This window comes from Lampris incognitus, chromosome 13 (genome assembly GCF_029633865.1).
Source record: "Lampris incognitus isolate fLamInc1 chromosome 13, fLamInc1.hap2, whole genome shotgun sequence".
Lineage (NCBI taxonomy): Eukaryota > Metazoa > Chordata > Actinopteri > Lampriformes > Lampridae > Lampris > Lampris incognitus.
In genome coordinates, this window is record NC_079223.1 from 40,517,599 (window position 1) to 40,532,192 (window position 14,594).

The following is a 14,594-nucleotide window of genomic DNA, read 5'->3' on the forward strand; positions in this document are numbered from 1 at the left end:
TCCGTGCGGCTCGGCGTTACAACGCGGCTCAGCTCGGCCTTTATTGTACTGTGTGTGATGAGAGCCGGTATTGTCGGAGCTGGGGGCTAATTGCCGCCAGTAAAATCAGCGATTCAACAAAAGCTGGCCTTACAACTGAGGTTATCTTACAGCTGCAGGCAGCTGGTCACTTTATGATCCAACTGAAATCTTAACAGCGATGTTTACTTTCATCGACATTGAGGGGACACATACTCACTTTCCCCCCTCTCTCTCTCTCGCTGTCTCTCTCGCTTTCTTGCCCCCCCCCCCTTCTGCAATCAGTCTGGTTCCTTTGCCAAAGCTCAAATCAAAGTCAAAGCACAGTTCAAACATACCCAGCTAACACACCAAGCTAACACACGCTAATCTGTGACTTGAAGGCCGGGTTTGAAGTCTCTTTTACTGAGTCACAGGAAATGTGACATTAGATCACAATGCCTGGCGTTCCCCCGACAGCAACATGCTCGTTGTCCTCCGGTGGCCACGGCGGCCACGGTGATGGCCGGTTGCTGCATCCGCTCGTCTTACTGTCATGAGAAAAAATGCCATAAAATATATATATTTAAATAAATATTTTTTTTTAAAATCACCCGGGGAGGAAAAAAAAAAGGCGAGTTTTACGGTCACAATTTTAAAAGTCGTGTTTAATTAACAGGTTTTCTTTTCTACCACTGAAAGGCAAAGCTTTGGAGGGGAAAGATTATCTTCCCACCGTCCCCCTCCGTAATTCCCTCTGTAAACAGTTCTGGTGGAATAAGCTTACTCTCAGATGCTCGCTGACATCACCTGCTGCGTGGGAGATGATTACAGAGTGCTCTTGGGCTAAACAGCCCTCGGCACCGCTGAGACGAGAACTTTGTGACATCCTGTTTTTACGCTGCATTTGTTAGTGTGTGTGTGTGTGTGTCAGAGGGAGACGTAGGGGCGGGGGACGTACAGACCGATAGACACAGCGAAGGCATGGAACGGCTCTGTAATGTCTGCGGGAGGGCCACGGGCCTCTCACAACGAGGGGCATCCAAGTTCAGACGCTTGACGTTTCGAGCGACTGTCACCACATCTCATTAATACTTTTTCTCTTGAAGGCCTCGGTACGAGTCAAAGCTGAGGGAGCTGTACCGCCAGGAGGGGAACCCAAGATATCTGACAGAATAACAATTGCCCTACATTTACTGCCGTATGTTAGAGCTGGGTTGCAGACAGTCTTCTGCAAATTGTCTCAAATATGTCTCGGGGTGGGGTTTTAATTTCAGATTAGGCGGTGTTTAAATCTTTTTATGCCGTCATTCGAGCTTCATTACTGAAGTGGGAGCCGCCGCCACCGCCGCCGCCTTGAGCTAAGCTTTTACTTTGGCGAAAAGGGAACTTTAAGAATCGTCCCTCCTTGCCTACCGGGGTTATCTGGAGCCGCGGAACGAGACGGCTCGTTCCAGGGGTGCGGCCAGCGGGCCCGACACCGGGGGATTTTCGTCTTCACCCTGACGACCCACCCTTTTGAAACCTGAAGATAATTAGAGGTGCCAAAGTAGTGAGGGGTGGGGGGGGGGTCTGTTGATTTCTCAGGGATCTACTCGCTGGGTGTCACTCAGGACATTCATTGTCATTTAATGACTCCATCACTGCCACCTCCCCCGGAGCCTTCTGGGAAGCGCTGTCCTCTTCTGATAAGTAGGGCCCAGTCAGACGGACAGGCAGGACTGTTAAGCACATGCTGCTCGGGCTGTGCTGACAAGGTGCTTAATGTTTTGTGATTAACCTCAGCCATTGCTCAGGCAGAAAAAGTGGTTGGTTTGCTGCACTTCCCTTCCCAATTATTGCCCTTTAAGGAGCAAATGGCAGATTTATGGCCAGCGAGAGGAGCGCAGTATACCAACAATTACGTTAGCTGCAGGGATTAAATTGACAATTTGTAATGTTAATCGCCTTAGCACTCCTGGATCCAGGGTGAGGCATAATCAGCCAGGCCGAAGCCCAGAAGAAATCAATCTGGAGACCCTCGCTCTGTCTCCCCAGTTTCCATTCCTTTTCCCTCTATCTCCGACTTTTTCCTCCAGGTTAAGACCTTTATTTCCCAGCTTCATCTCACTGTCTACTCTGTCTCTCTTTTCCAACACTTCCTTATCAGCATCCCTCTCTCCTTCCCCCTCATAGCATCTGACCTGGCTGAGGTTTCTGCTAGCCGTGGCGTGGAGCCCTGCGTGATGCGACGGGGCTCAGCCTCTGTCTGTGACTGACTGAGGAACAGTCTCGCAGTCGGGTCTTACCATTCAGCCTGCATATTCTCTCCTCACTGGGTTCCCCATTACACTGGTGACAGAGCAGACGAGAAGTCGGAGGAGATGTTCTCACACCGAACCGTGCCCTCTCGCCGGCATTGGTGGTCTTTTTGCTACCCCCGCTTTTAGTCATGATCGGAAGTGGCGATGTTTTACACACCCTTTTTGACAGTTATTTCAAGTTAACAATACCATGCATAGACATGAGGGACAAGGGCTGTGGGCAGCACCCCCCCCCCAACTCTAACCCTAACCCTAAAGGAAATCCCTACCATTTTCCTTTGTGCCTCACACTTCTCCAGGATGTATAGAGTATTTTACCAACTTCTTCATCATGGTGTGTTTATAGAAGACATAATAGTGGGCGTCCGGATGGCGTGGTGGTCTATTCCATTTCCTACCAACATGGGAATCGCCTGTTCAAGTCCCCGTGTTACCTCCAGCTTGGTCGGGCATCCCTACAGACACAATTGGCCGTGTCTGCAAGTGGGAAGCCGGATGTGGATCTGTGTCCTGGTCGCTGCACTAGCGCCTCCTCTGGTCGGTCGGGGCGTCTGCTCTGGGGGGGAGGAACTGGGGGGAATAGCGTGATCCAAACTCCTCACTGTCAGGTGAAAGTAAGCGGCTGGCGACTCCACATATAGTGGAGGAGGCATGTGGTAGTCTGCAGCCCTCCCCGGATCGGCAGAGGGGGTGGAGCAGCAACCGGGACGGCTCAGAAGAGTGGGGGTAATTGGCCAGATACAGTTGGGGAGAAAAAGAGGGGGAAAATCCACCCCCCAAAAAAAGACATAATAGCATGTATAAACACACATTGTATGACTATAAGTCAGTGACAAACACAGATAATATATATAGTTTATTATTTACAGTTCGTTCATTTCGCCGGAGTCTATTCCAGCGCTCATTGGGCGGAAGGTGGGGAAACACCCTGGACAGGCTGCCAGTCCATCACAGGGCAGACACACACATTCATACCCAGGGGCAAGTTAGTATCTCCAATTCACCCGACTTGCATGTCATTGGACTGTGGGAGGAAACCGGAAGATGCAAACCCCGCACAGAAAGGACTCCGACCAGCCGGCCGGGAACCAAACCCAGGACCTTCTTTGCTGTGAGGCCACAGCGCTAACCACTGCACCACCAATCTCGCCCTATTTGCAGTTTATAGGTGTTAATATTGATTGAAAGAGCAAGAATAGCAAACTTAATATTACATAAGAATGAAAGACAAATGTAAAAAAAAAATACGAGCAAAAATATTGGAAAAGAAATCTGCCATAAAAACGTGTTTATTCGGCAATTTTCTGCTATACCGAAAAGCACAGTGCGCATGCGTGCTCTAACCCACTCTCTGCATCCTGCAGGAGACGGGACACACACACACACACACACACACACACACACACACAGAGCTACATTTGTGATGAAATCCTTGAAACTAAACACTTTATACTCTCGTTGGCGACCTTTGTCAGGGATGTTGTGTAATGCAGGGTAATCTGCAACTTTTTGCGTCTCTTGCAACTGAGGATTGACATGTGCACTGGGTAGGGAGGACACGTGTGCTATATTCTGAAGGGGGGGAGAGCAAGGGAGAAAACCCATTATATGCTGTCCCTGACGCCAAGCAACAAAAACACAGACACGCTACGTTCATTTATGGTTGCGTTCACACGGCCGTGGCCGTAACGTGGCCGTAACCACCCCCCACAGCAGCGTGGCTTAAGCTAAGGTGCTTAAGCCACATTTTTGGACAAACTACCCGTGCTTGGATTATATTGTCTCATAAAGGGGTTGTAAAGCCTTAATCACATGTCTTAGCTGAAGACATGTTGACGTTTCCCTCGGGTGGTAACTAGTAACTACCCCGGCGATAAATTCAGCAAAGAAGACGACCGCATCACAACGGCCGCTTTGAGGAAGAAAACCCACAAGACCTTTATCTTCCTGCGTAAAAATTCACATTATGGTCCCCCCCCCACACACACACCCGCCCTGAAGTTGTCAAAGTCGTATGAGGACGTTCAAAGACACGACATCTCGTACTCTGCTGCCGGCACACGTCCAGCGTCTCAGACCGGCGAAATGTGACCCGACTTAAAAGGCCACGCGCCGGCGCTGGCCGGCTCAACTCTGTGGCTGCACCTGTGAGGAGCTGGGGGGGTGAGACGTTGCACTACAGCACTGCCACCTTTCAGCCCCGCTCCCTAATCCAACACCTCCACGACCCCTTACGCCCCAAGTAGATGGAGCGCCCGGTCTGATGAGGACCTGAGAGAGGTCCCCGCACTGAACTTTTAAAAAAAAAAATTGGATCCCCCCCCCTTTTCTCCCCAATTGTATCCTGCCAATTACCCCACTCTTCCGAGCTGCCCGGACTCTGCTCCACCCCCTCTGCTGATCCGGCGAGGGCTGCAGCCTACCACATGCCTACTCCGATACATGTGGAGCCACCAGCCGCTTCTTTTCAGCTGACAGTGAGGGGCTTCGCCAGGGTGACGTAGCGTGTTGGAGGATCACGCTACCCCCCCCCCCCATCTGAACAGGCGCTCCGACCGACCAGAGGAGGCGGTAGTGCAGCGACCAGGACACATACCCACATCTGGTTTCCGGCCAATTGTGTCTGTAGGGACGCCCGACCAAGCCGGAGGTAACACAGGGATTCGAACCAGCGATCTCAACTGAACTCTTTTAAAACAAGGTTAAAAACCTTACTTTTCACAACAGCCTGTGGCGAAGATCTTGGTGTGTGTGTGTGTGTGTGTGTGTGTATGTTTGTATATTTTGATGTTTGTATATCCAGCTCTGATTCCTATATAACGGCACTAAAACCTGTAGATATGCATATTCATTTTCTACCTTTGCACTTTTACCATCGTGTTGTGATTGTATTGTCACTTCATGCAAAGCGCATTGTGTTGCCCTGTGTATGACACGTGCTAAATAAATAAAGCTTGACTTGACTTGATTTTTCTCTTACTTTCCACCAATTTGTTGCCTTTTTCAAAATGTGTGAGTGGGTTGAGATAGGCTAAAAACAAGTGTTCCTCGTTGGTATTTATGGGCAAAATGCCAAGTGGGGGATGAAAAGGTAAAAAAAAACGACTGCTGTTGACTTGCACGTCAGTCTTGTTTATGGAAGCGCGAGGCCATTCTGAAGTGGCAACTTGCTGTCTTTGGAATTGTAAATCATCAAAGGAAGGTGGAGTAATTAGAAGTTAAGAGGGTGGGAATTATGAATGGTATACACTATTTCTGAGACCAGTGAAAAACTACCAGTTAAGTTACTGCTTTTATTCAGAGATCTGTGTTCACATTTCTCCAACAGGGTCTTCTGCTGTATTGTGACTACCAGGCTTCCACCTTTGATATGAGCAAGTTCCCCTGCCTCAAGTTCGAGGCCATGGATCATTTCCCAAAGTGCTTCCTGATCCTGCGGCTGGAGGGCAGCCGGGTGGAGGGCGGCGTCCAGCAGGAGGAGGGGGACGACCGGGGCTGGAGGGCAGTGCGGGTGGACATTGTGTCACCGCCCATAGACCGCTACGCTTTTGCTCTCCTTGGCTGGACGGGCTCCAGGGTATGGATGCTTGTGCAGTCCCAGACCAGATTTAGAAGCAAAAAAAAAAAAAAACTAATCAGAAGCATTGCAGATACTGGATTGAAGTAGATGTTTTTTTTATTATTATTTTAGAAAACTCAATTCTGCAATCGATTTAAAAGTTTGCATCTTTACTACCGCTAGACTTTTTCAAGTGCTCTTAGGTCAAAATATGTTTATATATATATATATAATCCAGTGAGTCAAGTAAATTCTTTATGAGACAGTACAAGCCTGTTTCATGCCATAAGCAATCATCAGCTGTCAATAAAGCTACATATACACTCACCGGCCACTTTATTAGGCACACCTGTCCAACTGCTCGTTAACGCAAATTTCTAATCAGCCAATCACATGGCAGCAACTCAATGCATTTAGGCATGTAGACATGGTCAAGACGATCTGCTGCAGTTCAAACCGAGCATCAGAATGGGGAAGAAAGGTGATTTAAGTGACTTTGAACGTGGCATGGTTGTTGGTGCCAGACAGGCTGGTCTGAGTATTTCAGAAACTGCTGATCTACTGGGATTTTCATGCACAACCATCTCTAGGGTTTACAGAGAATGGTCCGAAAAAGAGAAAATATCCAGTGAGCGGCAGTTCTGTGGGCGAAAATGCCTTGTTGATGCCAGAGGTCAGAGGAGAATGGCCAGACTGGTTCGAGCTGATAGAAAGGCAACAGTAACTCAAATAACCACTCATTACAACCGAGGTATGCAGAAGAGCATCTCTGAACGCACAACACGTCGAACCTTGAGGCAGATGGGCTACAGCAGCAGAAGACCACACCAGGTGCCACTCCTGTCAGCTAAGAACAGGAAACTGAGGCTACAATTTGCACAGGCTCACCAAAATTGGACAAAAGAAGATTGGAAAAATGTTGCCTGGTCTGATGAGTCTCGATTTCTGCTGCGACATTCGGATGGTAGGGTCAGAATTTGGCGTCAACAACATGAAAGCATGGATCCATCCTGCCTTGTATCAACGGTTCAGGCTGGTGGTGGTGGTGTAATGGTGTGGGTGATATTTTTTTGGCACACTTTGGGCCCCTTAGTGCCAATTGAGCATCGTGTCAACGCCACAGCCTACCTGAGTATTGTTGCTGACCATGTCCATCCCTTTATGACCACAGTGTTCCCATCTTCTGATGGCTACTTCCAGCAGGATAACGCGCCATGTCATAAAGCTCGAATCATCTCAGACTGGTTTCTTGAACATGACAATGAGTTCACTGTACTCAAATGGCCTACACAGTCACCAGATCTCAATCCAATAGAGCACCTTTGGGATGTGGTGGACCGGGAGATTCGCATCATGGATGTGCAGCCGACAAATCTGCAGCAACTGCGTGATGCTATCATGTCAATATGGACCAAACTCTCTGAGGAATGTTTCCAGTACCTTGTTGAATCTATGCCATGAAGGATTAAGGCAGTTCTGAAGGCAAAAGGGGGTCCAACCCGGTACTAGCAAGGTGTACCTAATAAAGTGGTCAGTGAGTGTATATATATATATATATATATATATATATATATATATATATATATATATATGTTATATTTAATGAAGTTATACTAAATTCATATAGTTATATTAAATTAAGTTTATATATATATATAGCGTTTTTTTTCTCCCAAAACCGTCAATGGTGTTGAGAGTGCTCAACTAATGAGGAGCGGAATATCAACACGAATACAGGAAACAATATTTTAATACGTTGCAGTACAGGCCTGTTTCATGCGTCTCGCACTCGTCAGCTGCTAAAGTGTTTCAACAAAGAATCATACAGTTTGCGTTGCCCAGCATCACGCCCCTAATTTCGGTTTGACAGCGACCAATCAGATGGGGAAACATTCAAACTATAACAACCAATGAGGTAGGTACTAATGATGCACAGCAACCAATGGAGGGGTAGAAAACATTACAACCAATGGGACTCGGGTTTGTCTTGAAAAGCATTTAGGGGCCAGGGCACTGTTGAAATGGCGTGCATTAAAAATATAACAAGGTGATTTATATGAATTATATACTGGGGTGGTGTTGGAGCACAGTTGGAAGGACAGGCAGTTAAAATATTAAAAAAATATTTAAAAAAACCCTAATAAATGTCATATGTGCTTCATCTAATGGGGGGGATAATAAAGACGTTTTACTTATAGTTACAAAGGAGATATTTTTTTCGGTGTCTACAACTGGTGGCCAATTCGTTTCTATTATTCAAGGTGGACATATCAGGTCTGCAAATAATAAAATACTTTTCTGCCAAGCACAAGTTACATCTTTTACCCCTAACTGAATATGCACTGCTCTTTGCAAGGATTTTCCAAGAGACAGAATAACTGATATTCTTGTCTACCAATGACCAAATGTGGCGGCTTAAGGCCGTTGCATTTTTAATGTGCTCATTTCTGAAGCTACTCATATGGGCGTTAAACCTCATTTTAAAACGGCCCTCTGTTAATCCCACGTAAGTGTCCACATTGCAGTTGTCTTCTCTTGTCACTGATGCCTGGTAGATGACTCCCTCTATCTGGCATTTGCCTTCAAGAGGACACGATGCCTTAACACGGCATATGCGGTTGGAGGTGTTTGGTTGCGGTGAGGGGGTCTGTGCCTTGGCCATGATGCTTGTGTTGTGGGATGAAATAACCTGCTGGACATTTGGCATGCAGCTGTAGCTCATTTTGACAGTGTTTCTGTTGAATATTTTTCTCAGTAGATGGTCTCGGGTAAAGCACTCATCCAAAAGCTTGAAAATTTGTTTTCCAATATTAGAGGCCACGCGGTGTTGCTGTAGGGAGGGTTATACCAGGTGATGGTATAAACACCTTCTGCTGCGCTTTTTTTTGTTGCTGTTGGTGCTGGCTGTGGCTAATTGGTGGTGGATTATACTTAAGTCTGAAATCATTTCCACATGTTTGTAAGGCTTCCTGGTATGGGGGGGCTGCTTCATTAAAGATGGCCTTGCTGGATGATAAAGATGAGAGTGTCTTGTTTATGCTCACTGGGATATTTTTCAAAATGGACAGTGGATGATTGCTTTCTCTGTGGATGTATTGCAGTATATTGTTCGGCTTCATGTAAGGCCTGTATGTACCATTTCTAAGGTCTAATGGGATGTCGAGGAAGTCAATCTGTTTTTTGTTAGCCTCAATTGAAATTTTTAGTCCATTGTTTGCAAATATACTACACATTTTCTTTTTTATTCTCTTGACTTCTCTTGCCGGTTTGTTGCAGACTGCCAGCCCGTCGTCTCTATATAGCCCCACGTTGATATGTAGGACCTGTAGTTGGGACAACAAGTACAAGCCCACTAGCTCACAGGTCTCTGCCCCATCGAAGCTGCCCGTGGTCACGTCAGATTTGCTGTTACCTTGCTTTTGCCATGGGATTCCTTTGTGATATACGATTGATTCTTTAGCATGGGCTATTATGCCTCTGTCTTGGTGGGATATTTTGGTGTATGTTGAGGTAAATTCACTAGCTTTGTTTAGTAGCTCTTTAGTTATGGAGGGGTAAATAACTCAAAGCCCCTAAATACTTTTCAAAACAAACCCCAGTCCGATTGGTTGTAGTGTTTCCTTGCTGTGCATCATAAGTACCTACCCCATTGGTTGTTGTCGTTTGAATGTTTCCCCATCTGATTGGTTGCTGTCCAACGAAATTAGGGGCGTGACACTGGGCAACGTAACTATGATTCTTTGTCGAACCACATTAGCAGCTGATGAGTGTGAGACGCACGAAACAGGCCTGCACTGCTATGCATTAACATCTTTTTTCCTGTATCCGTGTTGATATATATATAAACTTCATTAAATGAAACCGTCAATGGTAGGGAAGGTGCTCAACAAACAAAGAGCAAAAATAATAATAATAATACACACACATACACACACACACACACACACACACACACACACACACACACACACACACACACACACACACACACACACACACACACACACACATACACATATATACAGTGCATCCGGAAAGTATTCACACCCCTTCACTTTCCCCACATTTTGTTATGTTACAGCCTTATTCCAAAATGGATTAAATTCCTTTTTTTTCTCATCAATCTACACACAATACCCCATAATAACAAAGCAAAAAAGGTTTTGTAGAAATTTTTGCAAATTTATTAAAAATAAAAAACTGAAATATTGCATGTACATAAGTATTCACACCCTTTGCTGTGACACTCAAAATTGAGCTCAGGTTCATCCTGTTTCCACTGATCATCCTTGAGATGTTTCTACATCTTGACTGGAGGCCACCCGTAGCAAATTCAATTGATTGGACATGATTTGGAAAGGCACACACCTGTCTATATAAGGTCCCACTGTTGACAGTGCATGTCAGAGCAGAAACCAAGCCATGAAGTCAAAGGAATTGTCTGTGGACCTCCGAGACAGGATTGTATCGAGGCACAGATCTGGGGAAGGGTACAAAAAATGTCTACAGCTTTGAAGGTCCCGAAGAGCACAGTGGTCTCCATCATTCGTAAATGGAAGAAGTTTGGATCCACCAGGACTCTTCCTAGAGCTGGCCGCCCAGCCAAACTGAGCAATCGGGGGAGAAGGGCCTTGGTCAGGGAGGTGACCAAGAACCCGATGGTCACTCTGACAGAGCTCCAGTGTTCCTCTGTGGAGATGGGAGAACCTTCCAGAAGGACAACCATCTCTGCAGCACTCCACCAATCAGGCCTTTATGGTAGAGTGGCCAGACAGAAGCCTCTGCTCAGTAAAGGGCACATGACAGCCCACTTGGAGTTTGCCAGAAAGCACCTAAAGGACTCTCAGACCATGAGAAACAAGATTCTCTGGTCTGATGAAACCAAGATTGAACTCTTTGGCCTGAATGCCAAACGTCACGTCTGGAGGAAACCAGGCACCTCTCATCACCTTGTTAATACCATCCCTACAGTGAAGCATGGTGGTGGCAGCATCATGCTGTGGGGATGTTCTTCAGCGGCAGGAACTGGGAGACTAGTCAGGATTGAGGGAAAGATGAATGGAGCAAAGTACAGAGAGATCCTTGATGAAAACCTGCTCCAGAGCACTCAGGACCTCAGACTGGGGCGAAGGTTTACCTTTCAACACGACAACGACCCTAAGCACACAGCCAAGACAACGAAGGAGTGGCTTCGGGACAAGTCTGTGAATGTCCTTGAGTGGCCCAGCCAGAGCCCAGACATGAACCCCATTGCCCATTGAACATCTCTGGAAAGACCTGAAAATAGCTGTGCAGCGACGCTCCCCATCTAACCTTACAGAGCTCGAGAGGATCTGCAGAGAAGAATGGGAGAAATACCCCAAATATAGGTGTGCCAAGCTTGTAGCTTCATACTCAAGAAGACTTTAGGCTGTAATCGCTGCCAAGGGTGCCTCAACCAAGTACTGAGTAAAGGGTGTGAATACTTATGTACATGCAATATTTCAGTTTTTTATTTTTAATAAATTTGCAAAAATTTCTACAAAACCTTTTTCACTTTGTCATTATGGGGTATTGTATGTAGACTGATGAGAAAAAAAAGGAATTTACTCAATTTTGGAATAAGGCTGTAACATAACAAAATGTGGGGAAAGTGAAGGGGTGTGAATACTTTCCGGATGCACTGTATATATATATAAAATCCAGTGAGTCAAATAAATTCCTTATGAGACAGTACAAGCCTGTTTCATGCCATAAGCAATGATTGCTTATGGATTATTTTGCTCCTTATTTGTTGAGCACTTTCTCTACCGTTGAGCATTTCTTTTAACCAAGTTTTTATATATATAGTTTGTTTATATGCATATACGTATATTTATGTTTATTTATATATTTATATAACAGTTGCAGATGGCTTTACACAGATAAATGGAGGCTCTACTGTTTGTTCCTTGAACTTCTACTTTTCCTTAATTATGGCTGATTTCTGGGGGGGGGGCAAGGAGAATACAGTGTTCTCTGTCATTTCCTCTGGATAGTACTTCCTATAAGTAACATTAGCCAGATGATTTAGTCAAAATGAATAACCACCATAACTTGGACTGGTAATGAACGATGACATGATTTGCATGGACTAAACCAAATTCAGTAATCAATGAATCTGTGACTAGCCTTAGTGGTTTTATTAAGTAATGATGTCACTAAACTCTTCTTATTGTTATTATTATTTTGCAAGCTCATATTCATTAGCTGAGATATATTGTAGAAAAATTCTCTTACTTAGGTCTGGAAAAAAAAATAAGCGGGGTAAGAAAATTTCTATTGCAGTTAAACATCTCCTCTCAAAGAGTCTCCCTCTTTCTGTTTCCACCCATTGACTGATTTTTGCATTTTGATGAACAAAATGTGTTATCTTTCCCCCTGATCAGCCAACTTGGAGGCATAATAATTAGCTGCAGATTGAAAGTTAAAACATTTTGTGCAATCAGCCGTCCATTTTGAAAGTTTAGCTGCATTATGTGGTAATGAACATTTCTGCGCTGATAAAACCGAGCAGTTGCTTAACTCGAAAACATCCGGGCAACGTTTGACATCAGATTTGTGTGTCAGCCAAAACCTGGCCTTGTATGAGCCATTCCAGTTTTTGTTCCTGAAAAATGCATTCATGAGGACGGCCAAGCTGGTTCATAAACGGATAAAGTAGAGTAAAAATAAGAGGAGAGGAGGAGGTCAATATAATTCATTGTCAGGTTAAAAGCAATATCAGTACTTGTAACCAGAGCGGTAGTAAATCAATGCAATATTACACAAAAAAAAAGAAAAATCAGTAAATTCTGGTTTCTGAAAACTTTCAGCCTTGTGCTATGATACAAAGTGCACCCAGGAAAACAAGATTAAATGCATTCGTCATTCAAGTCAAACTCGTCAATTTTTATTCGCCTCGCAATTCAGCCCCAGAGGCATCACAATCACATCAGATTCTGCAGCAGATAAATAAAACTAGAGCAGCTTCACCAGTCCATCCACTGTGTTCACTGTGTTGTGATGAGAGGTATTGGATTTCAAACTACCAACTCTCCACTTCCACAGCAGTTTGAAAGAGATCTGAGGAGGTTTGCTCGATGGGAAAGGAAGATGCTTCTGGACAATCATGGCCTGTACGACAAAACCAAGGTACTCCTCTGCTTTTTACTGGATGAAGCATTCTGCTTCAGGTACCAATTGACAGGAAGTGGTGACAGATCAATGACTGGAACTGTTGTTGTAGAAGTCTAGTTGTGATAGCCTCTCGCACGTCTCCAGTTCTGTTGTTGTTTATATTTTGCAGTGGACAACTTTAACACCACTTTTACCATGACAAACAATTTGTGTAATTTTTTTTTTGGAATCCCCCCCCCCTTTTCTACCCGATTGTCAATCGTACTTGGCCAATTACCCCACTCTTCGGGGGCGTCTCTGCTCCTTCCCCTCTGCTGATCCGGGGAGGGCTGCAGACCACCACATGCCTCCTCCGATACATGTGGAGTCGCCAGGCGCTTCTTTTCCCCTGACAGTGTGGAGTTTCGCCAGGGGGACGTAGCGCGTGGGAGGATCACGCTATTCCCCCCAGTTCCCCCTACAGGCGCCCCGACCGACCAGAGGAGGCGCTAGTGCAGCGACCAGGACACATACCCACATCCGGCTTCCCACCCGCAGACACGGCCAATTGTGTCTGTAGGGATGCCCGGCCAAGCCGGAGGTAACACGGGGATTCGAACCAGCGGTCCCCGTGTTGGTAGACAACAGAATAAACCACCCTTCACCCGAACACCCCACAATTTGTGCTTTTATACTCAGTTCTCATATTAAAGAGTAAGTAAGAACTCGTTTTGAGCCTGTCTCCACCTACTCACATTTTAAAAAAGGTGAAAAAAGTGGTGGAGGTGACGAGAACCTTTTTTTCCCATCATGCTGCTGAGGCTGTCATGAGTCGTGCCAGCAAAGAGCTGCATGCGCGGTCATCGTTTGTGTTGCCATTAGCAGTGGAGCTGGGATCAGGACTAGGGAGTCCCATGGAAAAAACTACAATGACTACAACAGATGGTGCAATCCAAAGTTGTTCATCAACGTGGCGCACATGCGATGCGTCTCCTCCACTGTCCACGACAGGGATTCAGATATTTATGTTTTGTTTTTGTTTTTCCTGATCGAAAAGGACAAACGCCTGCTGGTGGCGATTTCGATACGTGCTGCAGGATCGGTGCAGGATGTATTAATGACGCCACAGGATATCAACACCATTACCAGATGCAGCATCACTGGATGTGACGTGAATGCAAAACACGGTTATCTGAGAGTGTCAAAAATCCGGAAATGAGCACAGTTTGGAACCATCCCACACCAAACCAGGCGCTAAACACCTTTAAAATACCACTGAAGTAGTTACTTTCTGTGCTGAATACCATTTCGCCTTGCCGTGAAAAAGCACCAGAGTACGGTCATGGTGGTGTTGGGCCATGCTGTAGTAAAACACCGAGGGCTTAACTATATTGGAATATATAATGACAAAATCAAATATAACAATATTTTTGACTGAACACCTCAATGTGGCGATAAATGTGATGATAATATGTATGACTATTAGTGCTTTCATAAAATGTTTCCCCATAAGTAAATGTCGGCCAGTGATCATTAGAATTGTGTAGATATGACGACTAGGCAGGTAGAGGCACGCAGTGTTCATTTGACCCCGCTAAAACAGACTAATAAATTCAGAA

General features: G+C 45.5%; 1 protein-coding gene across 1 annotated transcript in view; it reads left to right on the forward strand.

Moving 5' to 3' along the window:
* dntt (deoxynucleotidyltransferase, terminal) overlaps positions 1 to 14,594 on the forward strand; it is a gene marked incomplete at its 5' end in the record, with an annotated part of 120,934 nt that overhangs the window by 64,766 nt on the left and 41,574 nt on the right. The window contains 2 exons of the mRNA XM_056292175.1: positions 5,629 to 5,877; positions 12,928 to 13,011. Coding sequence (XP_056148150.1) covers positions 5,629 to 5,877; positions 12,928 to 13,011 — 333 coding nt within the window. The remainder of the gene's footprint in view (positions 1 to 5,628; positions 5,878 to 12,927; positions 13,012 to 14,594) is intronic.